Here is a 15842-nt window from a genome sequence, read left to right on the forward strand (position 1 = left end):
TCACTTTCTGTCCCAAAGCCACAATACCCCTTTCCTAAGATTTTCTTAAATTTATCTTTTTATTTTTAACCCTCACCCGAGGATATTTTTCAATTGATTTTTCAGAAAGAGAGTGGAAGAGGGAAAGACACAGAGAAATATTGATGTGAGAGAAACACACACATTGGTTGCCTCCCGCACACACCCCGACGCCTGGGTCAGGGAGAAGCCTGCAACTCAGGTACGCGTCCTCGACCGGAATTGAACCCAAGACCCGTTGGTCTGCAGTTCGACACTCCATCCACTGAGCTCCCAAGAATTTTAACACGACTATGAAGGACTCAGCTCTATAAGGGGTATATTAAGGTAGTGTTACAGTAGCCATAGCATTTCCAAGAGCACAACAAATAAAAAGTCCTAGCTGGATTTGAGAGAACAATTTCTTGTTATAATAAACCATAAATACAAGATTCTACTGAAACTGGAACAGTTGACAGAATATAGTTGAACTTACAAACCTTCAAGGGAAATAAGAGGGTCAAACAAAGCCAATGTATGGAAAAGCTCAAGACTGGTTTGGGATAAACCTAAGAATTACATTCAACATGGGTATCTTCTGACCCCTCCCCAGCAGGTATCTGCCATAGTTCTTCCATTCCTTCTGAAGCATCTGCTTAACCAATGGCCTTTCCCTCTCTACTGCAGGTGTAAGCCAACCCAATGGCACCCCTTTGGACATGATGCAAAGCCAAGAGGCAAGTTTATAAATCTTATTCCATGGTAGAAATAATGCACACACCCAAACCAGCTCACATATGTGGTATCAATGCACATGGTAGCAACTTCCATCAAATCAGAGCTGCTACCATGCATAACCTGTCATGTGACACTGTAGCTAGGCCAATGTTCCTAATTTACTATATTAAAATATCAACGTGGCAGAATGCATTTTTGAACTCCAGATTTTCTAACCACTTCTAAGTGGCTATTAAAGTGATAAAGAACAGAACTGCATTATAGACACCTAGGCATCAGGGAGGAACATTGAATGGATTCTTTCTGGGACTTTCAGAGAAGAGAGAGATGAACAGAGGAAATGTTAGACAGTCAAAGCATATATGGCAGGTGAGGGGAGGCAGAGGTGGAAAGAAGGCCAACATATTCATGTTCACAGAGAAGTCTGGGAGAAGGAAAAAACAAACCAACCAACCCAAACAACAAAACGAAACCAAACCCAAATCAGAGGAAAAAAGGGTTTCATACAATAGTTATCAAAAAAGTAAAAGGAACACACTAAATGCACACACTGGTGGCAAGTAAGTCCATAGTCTATTGTGATAGGTCCTTCCAGCATCAGTCAGGTAGGCTCTTCTCATCTGTCATCTCAAGGTTATTTACAGATGTGGTAACTTTTTAACAAGTCTCTCAGAGGAGGGAAGGCAGGCTTCAATCATTGGTTTCAGGATCTGTCTGTGCCATGTAGGCATCCAACTCTGCATCCAGGTGTCCTTTTGTTTTCGACATGTATGCATCCAATTGGTTGTCCAGCTGTTCCTTGGTCAGTACAGGGCGAGTAAGGGCACCTCTCCCTCGTCCTCGGCCTCCAAAGCCCCCTCTTCCCCGACCTATCATACCCCGACCTGGCCCAAGGGAAAAAAAAGACAGTTACAAGTAGGTTTAATGGGTGCTCTAGTAAATGCCCCTTAGAGCAGTGGGGCCTAGCTGAGAGGCTGAAGGGCAGGGCAAAGAGGAGAAATCTGGAAAAATAGGAAACACACTGGGTAGCAAGCAACACATGGAAAGCACACATAATGAATCCCTTATTATATGCTCATCTCTAAATGCTATTTAATTTAAAAAAATTTTAACCTTTCCTAAAACAAATTACCTCAACTTTGGGACCTACTATAAGTTCATAATTAAAATACATTTACAGACAAACTCATTTATTAAGATAGGGAGAAAGTAATAAGGGCACAGAGCAACAGAGGTATGAAGCCAGTTTTCAAATTAAGCTTTATTGGAGATCCTTCTGGAAAATTAGCTCATCTCTCCTCAAACTTATCAAACCTAAAGACCTAAAGAGCTGACCCTATGTCAGGAGACTGAGGAGTTATTTTTACATAGGAACAATGTGGGGAGATGGGAAAAAACCTCCCGAGTAGTCTCAGCCACTTTATCTGCTATTCTAGATACTTATAACAATTATGGTTATCTGAGAGGTGGTTTCAATTCACTTAACAAAACATACCCAGCTAAGACTTTGACTCCCTCACCCTTGTGTCGTTGCTCAGAAACCAAGTCAAGATAATTTGGAAACGTGCTATTTCATCCTGAAACCCAAACTAGCTTGCACTTCACTCAATAAGCCAAGCAACATATAATAGGCGAGAAGAAAACAAGCCCTCAGTTATCAAATTTCCTTTCCTAACAGTTATTATCCCTTGGCAACTTTAAGGTCATAAATTATGGACCCACCACACACTTTAAAAGGACCAAAGCCAATATATACAGAGTTAAGCTAAGAGAGTAAAAATTTTCTTTTTCTTCGACAGATGTTGGGAGTTTTCCACTGAACTTTAAGCCAGAAAATTCCCATGAGATCTGGCATTTTAACAGCAACACCATTAAAACCCTTCCAATCTGGGTCAAGAGGTCACAAGACAAGTATCACTAAGTCTCAAAGGTAAGATTGTTATCAAACATGAGTCAGTCAGTTAACTGACACAATACCATCCTTGCTTTCTACCTCCTGGGAGCAAGCCGGAACCTTTACCCCCTCCCTTTCCTCCACAGGCGGGCATATCCTCAACTCCCCATGAGAGACTTGCCACCAGGGGAGCATGTGGTCCTGGGCTAACCCCCTGAGCCTGTCTCCAAGGTCCCTTTTGTTGCTTCTTCTATCCTAGGCCCTTCCTTGTTTCACGGTCCCCAGCTTTAATAAACGTACTCAAAAAGTCATCTCTGGTTTCCCATAGACACAAACTTTACCTTGAATTTACTTGGTTTTAGAGTCATTACCCAGTTCCAGATCTCATCCTTATTTTAACTCTGCTTCATTTTTGTACACCTTCCTCTTTTAGATTTTTAGACTCCAAAGAGGGGTCTTGAGTTATGGGGTGCGTTGTGTGTGGTGGTGGGGCAGGGACAGAGAAAGGTAAAACCCCAAACTGACCACTTTGTCATCTTAACAATACAATTTAAATTCACAAGAGTCTGGAAGACTGCACATATAATCTGGCTCTATAACATGTACCTACTAGTTCTTAGAAAACCCAGGACAGACTTTTGCACTACCACCATGTGAATTTAGAAAAATAAGCCAGTTTCAAAAAACAAAACAAGACAAACAAATAAGCCTGCCTATGACTTGAAGCTGTGCAGAAAGGTGGCTCTGAGCTTTAAAGGGAGAGAAATAAGAGGGAGCTATTCTCTGAAGTTGGTAGCTGACTAACCTCTACCACCGATTCCGCCACGACCCATAGCTCCACGCCCTAGGCCCCCTCTCCCAGGACCTCCACGACCTCGAACACCACCTCTTCTTAAGCCCATTCGGGGAGCTACGGCTCGTCCACCTCGGAGCAGGTTTTGACCTTAGAGAGGAGGCATACAATGTATATGCAGGTAAATCCAAGAGAGACAAAGTAGATTCTAACCAAAGGAAGGCGGTAAGAGTTAAATAAGTTAATTCAGGTAATTTTTAGGTTGGGTGGGGAAAGCTGCATATGGAGTGTGAACAGATTAAGATGCTCTTTATTCAATCAATTAAACAAGTCTGACCAAAAATCCTTTTTTTGGAAGAAGCTGGGAGGAGTTAAGGTAATTAGGAAGTATGTACATTTAATAAGTATCTACTGAATAATCAGATAGGTACCTAACATTACGATAAATTTACACATAAATGATATGGTTCCTGTTCTCAATACACTCTTGTAGGGACAAGAACTATACAGGGAACAGTGCCCCAAATGTATATATAGCTAAGTGCTATGGGTCAACTTGTCTTCTTTTTTATAGATATAACAGTATTTCACTAGCACCAGGAAAAGAGATGACTGGTTAAGATATAGGCCAACAGACCCATACAGTTCTTAAGACTTGACTTATTTCTAGAACTTCAATGTGCTTTGATTCAAGCAGCAGCAGGGTGTTTTAAAATGGAATGGAGATGACATGAATTACCTGTTCTTACGCAGGTCATAGCCTCTCACCATTGCACATTATCAGAAAAGGTATGGCATTGATAAAAGGACATGCAGCACTATTAAAAATATGTGATATCAAGTTATTAATTATATTAATACAAATTCAGGCTTAAAGATGTTAAACAAATGTGTCCATAAGCAGCCCAAGAGAAAAGGAAAGGGGGTGGGGCTCGACAATTATCAGGAACACAGCACTGACCTCGGAGCGACATCCCGCCCCTAAGCAGGGTTCTTGTGGCACGTCCCCCACGTAGTCCTCCTCTAGGCAAGCCTCTCTGGATTAGGGGTAGGCCTCGTCCTCCGATCGCTCCCCTGGCCAGGGTCCCTATGGGTCGGCCTAACCGTGCCTGGATGTTACTCTTACCCAGGCGCTGCTTTAAGCTCTTCTGGAAGAAAAGGTGTTGAGGGATTGAGATCAAAAAAGCAATCCAGTGGGATTTTGTGACTCAAAGTGCAGAGAAAAAGAAGCAAGTGAGATGACTATGTGGAGGCAGATAAACCTGCTGTGGGTGTCATAAGAATGTTAAACTAGAAGCAAGCCTCAGAACATGACATAAAGGCAAAATTCTGATCCAGAGCTTCTAAGAAGCTTGAGAATGGTCCTATGAAATTGGCACAACAACAAATTAGCTTGCTAGTTTGCTTATAAAAGTCTTACACCACTACTTGAAACTTAAGTTTTAGTAAGAACACTCTATATTCCAAATCCTGATTCTGTTGTTTTTAAATCACAGATTGACAATGATATGACTTGATTCTTGATTAATACTTGCCCAAGGACTACCACTGTCTTCAAAGGTTTACTCAAACACCACAGGAAGTTCATCACACTCTGGGCAAAATTTAAATTAAAAGTTCATCTGAATTCTTGTGACTTAAGAACAACATTTGATTTCTCAGAGGCCAATGTGTTCCATTTTTCCTGAGTACATATCCCCAGACGGTCCACTTTTTACCTTAAGATGTAAATAAACACAAAAAGTCAAACCTCCTTTTCTTAATTTCTTAAATAGCCTTAATTCCATGTCTACCTTGCAAATAGCTCCATTAAACCAGTATAATGACCTTTAATTCAAAATGAACATATAACTCAAATGTATCTCCAGAGAGAGACATGCCAAATTTGCATCAGAATAAAGACAGGTGAGCTATAATCACAAAACTCAGGCCCACACTCCAGGACAAAGACATATCAGAGACAAAGATTTTCAATCATTTGTCCCTAGAAGAAAAATTATAAAGACCACATACCAAAGAATTAAATTTCTTCCAAGAAAAAGGTAACTGTGTAGCTTTGAACACAACCAAGACCTTAGCAAACTTGTTTTTCTATAAAGCCATCAGTCAATATAAATTAAAATAAATTCTATGTATCCTTAGGCTTCACCCATCAACGACTACCAATAACTTTTTGCAACCATATATTCTGAGTTATTATTATTAGCTTTCTAGCACAAGATCATAAACTGCTTCTAATCAGAGGGCCAGGCTTTGAACATTATGCACCTAGCGTGAGCAGGTATAACCAATCATCAAAGCCCATGACATCACTCTCCTGACTGCACACTATTATAAGGTCAGGACTTCATTCTACATGTCATTTTGTTCAGGCATCCTGAGAATACTCTCCCAAGACCTGTGTTTTAAAGGGAGAATGTACAGCACTTAGTTCTTCTCCCTTCCCAAGCCTTACCTGCCACCAATATTGGTCTCTAACATTGACAGGAAGCTTAAGGATGTCCACTATATCACCCACTTTCTACTCTAGAACTGTGCTGTATGCTAAGGTAGCCACTACCCACATTTGGCTAATTCAAGTAAATAAAATTAAAAACACAAAGAAACACCTGCCCACCCCCTGCCCCCAACCAACTAAGCTCCTCAATGGCACTAAGCACATTTGAAATGTTCAAAAGTCCCTTGGACCTAGTGACTACCGTACTGGAGAGCACACAGGACATTTTTACTACTGTAAGAGTTCTATTGGACAGTGCCACTCTAGAGGCTATTTCTGCATAGCCTATATTTAAAGCTTCTTGTTCAAAGACCCTTTGGAATGATCTGTCAGAGACTTGTCTTCAACCATTTTTTATATTTACTCCTAGAAAACGGTGGTGCCTTTTACTGCTTTCCTGAGTCAGGGATGAGCGCAGTCACTCCAAGGCTTAAGGTAGCTGAAGCAGAAGGCCTTGTTTATTTTTGGTCAGTGAGCCCACTGGTTCTGGGTGGGGGTGGGGGTTATATTTAACTGCTGAATTTATGCACAGCCATGCAGTGCTACCAGTTAGTCCTTACAGTTGCATGGCACCGCCCTTCAGACGCCCAGCCACAGCTTGGACATATCCTTCCACAGCCACTGTCCGGACTTGCATATAAAGTCTATGAATAATAAAGAGCAGGTTTTTATTTCAGGTCTGAATAGGATTATCTCTTACTGGAAATTTGAAAGCAAACCCATTAACTTTTAAATTACTCAGTGCTCTCGCTGGACTTTACTGACAAAAATTTAGGTGCTGCGGGAATGAGGGTCATTCTATTATTTCTATTATGTTAGCACTGAAACCACTGACTGAGGCCATTCAGACCCCTGCACTAGGGGAGAAAGAATAAAAGCACTTCCCTGATTTGTAAATCATTTAACAGGGAATAAAGGATTTTTTGAAGGTCATCTAAAACCAAAATTTCTTTGTAGAAAAAGCCAGTGAATTTACTTTAAGGGCAAAGGATCAGAAAACAAGAGATTAGCACTCATTGATAACAGAGAAACAGGCCACATTGATGGCAAACACCCTAAAAAAGAGAAAGACAACAAAGAGTTACTTATTGGCACCTGCCAAAATGGGAATTCTCTGAACTTCTCTTTCTTGCAGAGAAGTTTCAGCTTTTGCCCTGAGCCACCTTGTATCACTCCTGACAGTCTTTGTGGACTGCCTGACAGAAATCACCAGCTGCTTCTGGAATGTTAAGACTCATTCTCTCACCTGCTTAAGCTTTAATGCTGCCTGGACAGAGGGTCTATTTTCCATCTGCTGGGCCAGTCTTCTGTTTCTGGCACTGGCTAGCTGCTGCTGTTGCTGCATCGAAGCCCGAATATTCACTGGCATCGGCTGTTTGTTCTTCAGCATATTAGTAAAGCTTCAAGGTCGAACAAAATGGATGTTTAAATAAAAGCTTTATTATAAAACATTTATTGGCATTTTCATGGCTTGCTAGACCAGGAACTCCAGATCCCACGAACTTTTAAGTAAAGCGGTACACTTAGATCAAAGCTGATGTGGGTTAAAGACTCCTCGGCTTCCATAAACTTGCAAGAATCAGAAACTTAGAAATGCAGCTAAGTGCAGCACATTCAATCAAAAGTGATAACAAGGGCTCAAGTAACGGCTTTTAGAGAGGTGAAAGGTATGAAAAACACGCAGTAAGCAGATATGATGACAACACGAGACAAAAGATGTAGCTTCAAAGACAAAGAAAGTCAAAACCCTGGGAGAACTGAGGGTGCATTTTAAGGGCAAATATAAGGAAGGACTAGAGCACCTTCAAAGCCCATGGAAATAACGTGCCCATGTAAGTTATAGGAGTGCATCACATTTTCTTATGTATTTGTCCACTTAGTTACGTGAATACAAGGAATTAGTGTATCCAAGAGAAAAGAAGCACATATGCTTCAGAAAAGGCAAAAATATACGTGGTCTAAAAATCAACTTACTAAAATCACTGGCCAAAGGCTCTCAATGAACAGAGCCCTCATAGACAGAAACCGCCTTTTAATATCTTCGATTTTCTTAGTCTGAAATGATTCATTTTTTTTACTTCAACTATTTCTGGAAAAGTTAGATTAGTTCAACTGCTTTAAGAGTTTGTGAAGACACTATATTATTTCTGTAAAATAAGCTTAATGGAATGGAAGAGAAGAACACTTAACTGTAAAAGAATCCAAAACAAAAACAAACGAAAAGCAGAATGGAAAGAAAGTGAAATGGAGCAAAAGCAAGTGCCTCTTACAAGGCCCAAGAATGGCATTCAAGGGCCTTCGGACATATTCAAAGCTCGCTACCCGCCTCTTACAGGCCAGACACAACACTGCCGGCCTTGGACTGGGCAGCAAGCCTACTGCAGCCAGGGTACCGTGCTACCAAGCTGCACCATCCCCGTGTCAATGTTAAAAAAATGTGAAGAAAAGGGAGGGTGTGAGGAGTCTTTTTAAAATACATCCCACCAAATCAATATTTCAGACAGCTTAACATAAAAATCTACTGGTAAGGGGTTTTGAAACAACTGCCCAATTTGCTCTGTGTACCACATAAATAAGATGCAACTAAGAACAGAGGTCTGTAGCCTTCTGTTGGTATTTAGTTTAAAACCGGCTTTTGTGCATTGGACCCCAGGGCCAATTTAAGGAATGTTTTCTTAGGAACGAGCTGAAGTTGCTGTTCGCTGCCTCACCGCTCATTTAGAGACATCTTGGTGGTGCTTTTTAGCACAACTTTCGGTGCTGACTGTGCAGCCATCTTCAAATCCCGAGGATCTACAAAGGACAATAGGCAGAATGAGCACATCAGAAACAACAAGGGCCTCATTTCTACCGGGGCCCAAGGCCCAAGGCAGCAGTGAGTGAGTGAGTGAATGAATGAATGAAAAGGCCTGCATCAAAGACTCCTGAAGACCACACTGAAACTCAGTCCAGGTGCCTAAGCTTATAAGACAGTCATGTCAAACTAGCACACTTCAAGGCCAAGGGCCAGAAAATATCTGCCAAAGCCTCCCAAACGGCAGACCCAGACCTAGCTCAAGGGAGTGTTTAAGAGCCTGGCTTCCCATCTAGCGCAGTCCTCAACCACCCTGGCTGCAAGGAGCTTTAAAAAAAAATATGCAGGAACCTGGACCAAAAACCAATTAAACCTCGATATCGGGTGGTGAGGTCTGGGGATCAGCAACTGGAGAGGGGAAGAAAGGCCACCCAGCGCTTCCCACGTGCAGCCCCGACCGAGAACCACCGATGCGGAGAGGACACAGGCAGACCGAGTTTCAAACTGGCATCGACTCCAGAACGAGAAGGGGCCTGGGCAAGGGGCTGGGGACCTGGGGGTGGGGCGGGGGGAGGGGGCCGGCCAGGCTTCCCGATCGGCCATTCACCTGGGCGTGAGCGCCCGGAGAGCGCTCGATGACATTTAACCTTAAAGCTGCCATGACTTTCCAGCGTCCCCCCAAACCCCGCAGTCCTCATTTCACCTCCCTACCATCTCGAAGTCCTGGCAAGACCGCCAACTTTGCTCCACCCGCCAAACAATTCTCCTTTTTATCCACATCAAACCGCAACCTCTCGCCGCAGTCCCGCCGCCAGTTTCCAATCCGGGCCCCGCCCCGCCGCGCGCCCCGAGGCCCCGCCCCTCCCCGGGCTCCCACGCGCCAGCACCCTCTCGGCTTCCACATCCCAACCCCGTCCGGTTGGCCGGCCCTTCCGCTCCCCGAGCCTATCCCTTCTCACCACAGAAACTTACCGAAGGAAAAGGACGCCAGTGCTCCTCCCGGGGCTGCCACGACGGCTGCGGAAGGCGGGCCGGGGGCCGGCCGAACCTGAGTTGATGGTGAAGGGGCTCGGGTGAACGGGTTTGGTTGGCTAGACGCGTAAGTGGTAGGCTGCTAGGTCAGTTCGCTGTTGGCTGGCTGTCTGCTGGGCTCAGCCGGTCCACCTGCCCACACGGCCTGCCCTTTCCTGCCTTTCGTCGGTGCCACCGCAACCGCTGCCACCAACTCCCGCTCGGTGCCCAAACAAAATGGCCGCCACGCCCAGTGCGGAGTGGGACCGGCTAAAATGGCGTCGACGCAATTACGTCATACGTCAGATCTGCGCACAACTAGGGGGCGGGGAGGTTTGTGCTACGCCTGCGCGGGAATCGGGGCGGAGCCGTAGAGAGAAGGCGGGGCTTTAGCGAAGCCCCCTTCTGAGAGCTCGCGGTGCTTCGCCCACAGAGGGGCGTGGCCAAGGCCTCGCATTTGGAGGTTCTTATTCCTGGCGGGGTTGTTAGTACGAGATCTGGGCCCCTCGGAGCGGATTTGTTCCCCGTGGAAATCGTGTTCGTATTTCCTCGCGCGTCTGCTCGCTTCCCCAAACTAAGGCAGAGCGTCTAAGATGCTTTACGCGGGCCCGGCCGGTGTGGCTCAGTGGTTGAGCGCCCGCCCCTGAACCAGGAGGTCACCGGGTTCGATTCCCGGTCAGGACGCGTGCCCCGGTTGATGATGTTTCTCTCCCATCATTGATGTTTCTATCTCTCTATCCCTCTCTCTTCATTTCTGAAATCAATAAAAATATTTTTAAAAAATAAGTAAACTTCTTAATTTGCACTGGTTCTTCCCTCCTTATCATTTGCTCTCTCCAGAGAGTTGTGGAGTGCCATGAACGCCCAGCCACCTCTACTGGATCCTGCTCCAGTCACCACCCCCCGCCCCCCACTCCATATTTTCCTCTTCACTTTCTCCCCTCCCCAACTTGGCCTGAATATTGTTAAATTGTTAAATCCTTATTTGGGTGGGATCTTTGAGTCCCTGTTCTCCCTTCCAGGTCTTCCCTCATCTGCCATCTATGTGGATTTTGATACAGACATATACGGGGTTTTCTAATGCCTGGATACACAAAATGCTCAAATGTTTGATGAATGAATGAATGAATGAATGAATGAACACATCTTCAACCCCCCACCCTCTTCAACCCCCATGTGCGCCCATCAGGATCCTAGCATTTCTGTATATGTGGTTAAAGGTCTGGCGTCCTTACTGGACTTTATCTGTGTGAGGGTTAGGAGCGTGTTTGTTTTATTCACTGCTGTATCCCCGGTTCCTACACGATGTCTAGCATATGGGAGATCCTCTAAATGTTCTTTTAAGGGAAATTCTCCTTCTGGCTTTTATAGCTGAGAAGCTAACATCTCCTTCACTTCCAGCTGGAACCTTGAACCCCTCCCTTCCTGGGCCTTGAGACTGCCTCAAGTAGGAAGAGGCAATGGTTCTGTGACCTCTCTCTACATAAGATTCCACCCCAAACAAGGCAAGTTGGAAGTGAGCCACCTTTACTTCCCCCACCCGCGTCCAGAGCCCAAAGGAGACCGACAGCAGCTGTTGAGAGAGAAGCCTTTAATGAAAGACGAGTTGCAGGTCTGGCCCACTACTCTTGCGCCCTTGTTGGAGGGTGGGCAAAGGTGGGACTATGGGGAGGGGAAGGTGGGGAGGAAGGAAAGCAGGGTGTAGGGGCAGGTATGGCAGGGCAGAGGGGAAGGGCGCGGCCCACTGGGGCTGTCTGCTCAACTGTTCTCCCAGAAGAAGTTGTTACAGGCCACCGTGAGGGCAGCCACCAGCACCACGTACTCCTGGAAGTCCACCTCCCCATCTCCATTCTCATCCAGCTCCTTCATCACCTTGTCCACAGCATCCGCATCCTTCTGGGCCTGTGAATCGAGGAGATAGAGAGAGCACTGTATGGTGATGTCTATAGCGCTGAGTCAGAGGCAAGGGGGTGGTTGATTGGGGAGAAGGAGACAGAGATGAGCACGAGGGGGAGCTACATCTAAATATGGGACTCTTCTGCTGCCCTCAAAACCGACACCTGGAGTCTCCTGTTGCCCACAGAATAAGCTCCTCAGCAAGGCAGAGTAATAATAACATCAGCTACATGTCGAGTGCCTGCGATGGGGTAAGCACTACACCCGGAGGTTAGGAGCCTTGTCTAACGTAATTCTAACACCAGTAGTATGAAGTAGGTTTCATTATTCCTATTCTAGAGAAGAAACAAATGGACAGTTGGTGGTTAAACAATGTGTCCAAAGTCACACCGCTAGAAAGTGGCAGTGTCAGAATTGGAACCCAGGTCTAATAAAATCTCAAAGCTGTTTCACTTTTTACTTCTCCTTTAGCCTTTTTTAAAAAAATATATTTTATTGATTTTTTACAGAGAGGAAGGGAGAGGGATAGAGAGTTAGAAACATCGATGAGAGAGAAACATCAATCAGCTGCCTCCTGCACATTCCCTACTGGGGATGTGCCCGCAACCAAGGTACATGCCCTTGATCGGAATCGAACCTGGGACCCTTGAGTCCACAGGCCAACGCTCTATCCACTGAGCCAAACCGGTCAGGGCATAGCCTTTTTTTTTTTAATTGATGAGAGAGAGAGGGAGAGAGAGAAACATCGATTTGTTGTTTCACTTACTTAGGCATTTATTGGTTGCTTCCCCTATGTGCCCCGACCAAATATCAAACCTGCAACCTTGGCATTTGGTGATGACGCTACCTGGTCAGAGCTAGCCTGTTTTTCTGCATCCTTCACTCTAGTCAAAACTGCTGCGCATGCTGCGTATTCTTCCCGCCAGGCTTTTGTTCATGCAGGTACCTCCTCCTAAGATGTCTGCATTCACCCCGATAGTCTTCCACTGGAAATCTATGGCTCCAGTGCCACTTCTTTGGAGAAGCTGTCCCACTTCAACCAGGTTAATATCCTCCCATAATATTTTCTGCCACTTCTGTTAAGTGTCTGTGTGCTTCCTGGTGTTCAAGGTTTACTTTCAGGTGTCAGTCTTTCCCTGCTAGACTGTGAGCCTTGTTTTGATGTACTGACACAGGGCCGGGCACCGGTGATGAATAAATCAGGGCATTTTGACTTGAACCAGGAGAGGAAGGAGATGGGTGAGCTGGGCTGGGCTGGGCTGGGGAGATGGCAGGGAGATGCCCACTCCGTCCCCCCACCCCTCCCCCATTCCGCCCTGTGCTTACGTCCAGGAAGCCAGAGAGTTCGGTCTGCAGCAGCTCTTTCAGCTCCTTCTTGTTCAGCTTGTACTTGTCCCCCTCCTTGCCCGAGTGGGCATGGAACACATTGATGAGAGTCTCCATCGCCGTCTCCAGCTCAGAACCCATTGCGCAGCTCACCTACCCACCCCCCACCATGGAAGTGAGCTGGGAACCATGCTCAGGCCCTCACCGGACCCTGGTTCCACAGCCCCAATAGCCTTGAGCTCGGAGGCCCATCACAATGTGCCTTTCCCTGGGCTTTTATGATGTGGGGGAACCCAAACAGATCTAAGTCCAGACCGTTCTCTGTGTCCCTCAAACCAGACGCCAGCCAGGGGGAGTCGGGGTTTGGGGCATGGAGGTGGGATGGCGGGAGCGGCTCTGGAGGCCTGCAGTGGACTTCGCAATGTCTCCGGCTGCCTGGGCAGACACGGAGGAGGGTGTGGCGGGCAGGCAGGCAGGCAGGGGTGGTCACAGGACCCAGCCAGGCTTCCTCTGGCTCTATTTTTACCCTGGACATTGCCTGCCTAGCACGGCCAAGCTCTGCTGTTGGGGGGTGGTGGGCTGGGCTCCTCGCTACAGATTCGACTCTGCTGCCCACCCCTGGCAAAGAGTCCGTCTGATGCCCCTGGACACCTGGTCGAGAAGGTGCCAGCCGAGTGGATGGCCCAGGGTTCATGGGGAGAGGGTCTTCTTGCCTCTGAGCTTCCTGTCAGCAGACTGGGGGCCTCTTTTGGTCTTTCCACTCTGTTCTGACCTGCACGTGGCACTTTGGCTGCCTGGGGTGAGCCTCTATCACCTCTAGTTCGGTTCCTCTTACTCCTCCCCTTCCATCGGGTGGTGGGAAGGGAGAGAGGAATGTCTGAGCCTTTGCCCTGGAGCCAGAGCTTCCAGGGAAGAGGAGAGGAGACCTGTGCAAGGTTTGTCCCTGCTGCCGGCCACTCCCACCCCAAGGCCCAGCCTGGTAGATGTGGGGACAGTGGCAGCAGGGAGAAGGGGACTGGCACGTATTGGGGGAGATAAAACGCTGAGCGAGTAAGGTCCTCTGAGTTTAAGGGGCTGGGAGAGAGGAGGAGAAAAACGAAGGGGTCCGGCGAGGAGAGGAGATTGCCAAGCCAGGGGTCTCTTTCCCTGGGTCTTGGGACAAGCAGCCCCTTCACAGCCTCAGGGGGCAGCTCAGGTGTCTCAGATCAGGTGTCCCCATCCTGCCCCAGGCCTGAGGGGCTGGACAATAGGCCCTGATCAAATGACATCCCCGCTCTTCAATGGGGCCCTTGTGAGTGTCACCTGAACTCCGGACATGAGAAGCGGTTGTCACAGAGACCTGGGGGAGATGGAACCCAAGCCTGGCTGATGGAGGGGATAAGGGGCGTGTGAGGGAGGAGTGCTGGAGGCTCAGTTACAGGCCCAGCCAGGAGGGGCACCTGGAGCTCTGGAGCCCGCAGAGCAGCCGGGCATTTTATGTAGGGGCCATTCAGAGAGGACCTTGACAGGGAGAGGGCACCTGGGAAAACAAAGAGAAAAGAATTGGGGGAAAGAGGAGTCTGGAGGTCTAGGCTGAGAAAGAGGAGGAGACGGGAGGTGACACGCAGGGAGAATTGGGAGTGGGTGTAGTTCCCTCGCGCCCCCTCTTCCTGATCTCTCACGGTCTATGCCCTGCCACCCCCAGGCTTCCCTGGGTCTTGGCTGGCTGGGCGGGGGTGGCAGAGCAGCTGTTCCATCTGCTCTCGTTCTAACCTCCCTGGAAGTGAGCCCAGGGTGGGTCGCCTCCCCAGCAGCTGGGAGATGGAGGGAGCCTTGGGAGGGCACTTGAGGGCTCCCTGGTTGGAGGGCCTGCTCTCCTGGAAACTCAGTGGCTGGGCTCCCCACTGGCTGCCTCACCCGCTCACCTAGTTCCCAGATATCCCTCTGCCCCTCATTTGCCTCCTCTCACGACCCTCCAAACCCTGACTCCCCCAATTCCCAAACTGCTATCGTCTGAACTCCCCCCAGACCCTCCGTGCACCACAATGCCACTGTCCCCAAACTCCTGGAGCCCGACCGAGGTCCCTCCCCCCAAGCTGGCCAGGGTTGGAGCGGGCAGCGTACTCACTGTCGGCCTGGGCCTGAGGTGGGAGCAGGTTCCGGACAGACAGACGAGGCTGCAACTGTGGCTCCTGGAGCTGTGTGGGGAGACCTGTCTTCAGTCCTCCTTCCCCCACTGACCCCCCTCCACCGGCTCCACCCCTTCACAGATAGACACCCAGTGGGGCAGGGGGCCAGGAGTGGACAGAGGCGCCCTCTGTCTCCTGGGCTGGAACAAGCTGCCCTGTGTCTTCTTTTCCAGGCTTGGTCGCCTCTCCCCCACTGCTGGGCCCCAAGGCAGAGCCTAGGGAAGGGGAGTGGGAAAGGTCCTGGGAAGGACACTGAGGCCCCCCCCCTTTGTCACCCCCCTTCCAGTACCTGGTTGTGGCCAGCTCGGCAGGGAAGGGGAGGAGCCCACTGAATAATTTAGTCTTGGAAGGCTCCCCCAGGGGTTCCAGGATGAGACTCCAGGAGGGATTGCAGCCTGGGTCCCCTCTATGGGTCTCAGTCGGATCCCATGGTCTGTGGGGCCTCAGGCTGGGACTCTCTGGAAGGGATCTGGGGCTGCAGGGTCCTTAGAGAGACCCCATTCTGAGGTGGGTGCTTCTTAGACCGGGCCTCTCAGTGCTGAGCTCCCTCCCTTGGTTCTTTCAGTCTGCAGTCACCCCCTCTCCCCCCAATACACACTCCTGATTAGACGTGGGGGTGTGGTGGGACTCAGGCCCCCCGTTTCGGGAGGGACAGGACCGTAGGCTGAAGGCTGAATGGGATCTGGCCAGGCAGTTCCGCTCTCCCCCCACCCCATCCTCCACCCCAG

At 48.1% G+C, this 15842-nt stretch overlaps 2 protein-coding genes across 12 annotated transcripts; both read right to left on the reverse strand.

Moving 5' to 3' along the window:
* Nucleotides 1-320: 320 nt before the first annotated feature.
* CHTOP (chromatin target of PRMT1) lies at nt 321-10374 on the reverse strand. 10 transcript variants are annotated; one of them, XM_023759192.1, is made up of 7 exons: nt 9686-10360; nt 8631-8712; nt 7166-7319; nt 6480-6563; nt 4384-4567; nt 3435-3572; nt 321-1619 (listed from the first exon to the last, which is right to left on the reverse strand). In XM_023759192.1, exons 2-7 carry the CDS (start codon nt 8693-8695, stop codon nt 1426-1428), a joined length of 819 nt encoding a protein of 272 aa, XP_023614960.1. In that variant the 5' UTR covers nt 8696-8712; nt 9686-10360; the 3' UTR covers nt 321-1425. The 10 variants fall into 10 exon arrangements, with proteins under 10 accessions (XP_023614960.1, XP_014316675.1, XP_014316676.1 ...); XM_014461189.2 differs by having other exon boundaries at nt 4384-4570; XM_014461190.2 differs by lacking the exon at nt 8631-8712 and having other exon boundaries at nt 4384-4570; nt 9686-10366.
* A 924-nt stretch (nt 10375-11298) lies between these two features.
* On the reverse strand, nt 11299-15684 carry S100A1 (S100 calcium binding protein A1). 2 transcript variants are annotated; one of them, XM_014461196.2, is made up of 4 exons: nt 15404-15684; nt 15054-15123; nt 12947-13099; nt 11299-11626 (listed from the first exon to the last, which is right to left on the reverse strand). In XM_014461196.2, exons 3-4 carry the CDS (start codon nt 13085-13087, stop codon nt 11483-11485), a joined length of 285 nt encoding a protein of 94 aa, XP_014316682.1. In that variant the 5' UTR covers nt 13088-13099; nt 15054-15123; nt 15404-15684; the 3' UTR covers nt 11299-11482. The 2 variants fall into 2 exon arrangements, with proteins under 2 accessions (XP_014316682.1, XP_023614987.1); XM_023759219.1 differs by lacking the exon at nt 15404-15684 and having other exon boundaries at nt 12947-13110; nt 15054-15177.
* Between the last annotated feature and the right edge of the window lie 158 nt (nt 15685-15842).

Source organism: Myotis lucifugus, unplaced genomic scaffold (genome assembly GCF_000147115.1).
Source record: "Myotis lucifugus unplaced genomic scaffold, Myoluc2.0 scaffold_151, whole genome shotgun sequence".
NCBI classification, from domain to species: domain Eukaryota; kingdom Metazoa; phylum Chordata; class Mammalia; order Chiroptera; family Vespertilionidae; genus Myotis; species Myotis lucifugus.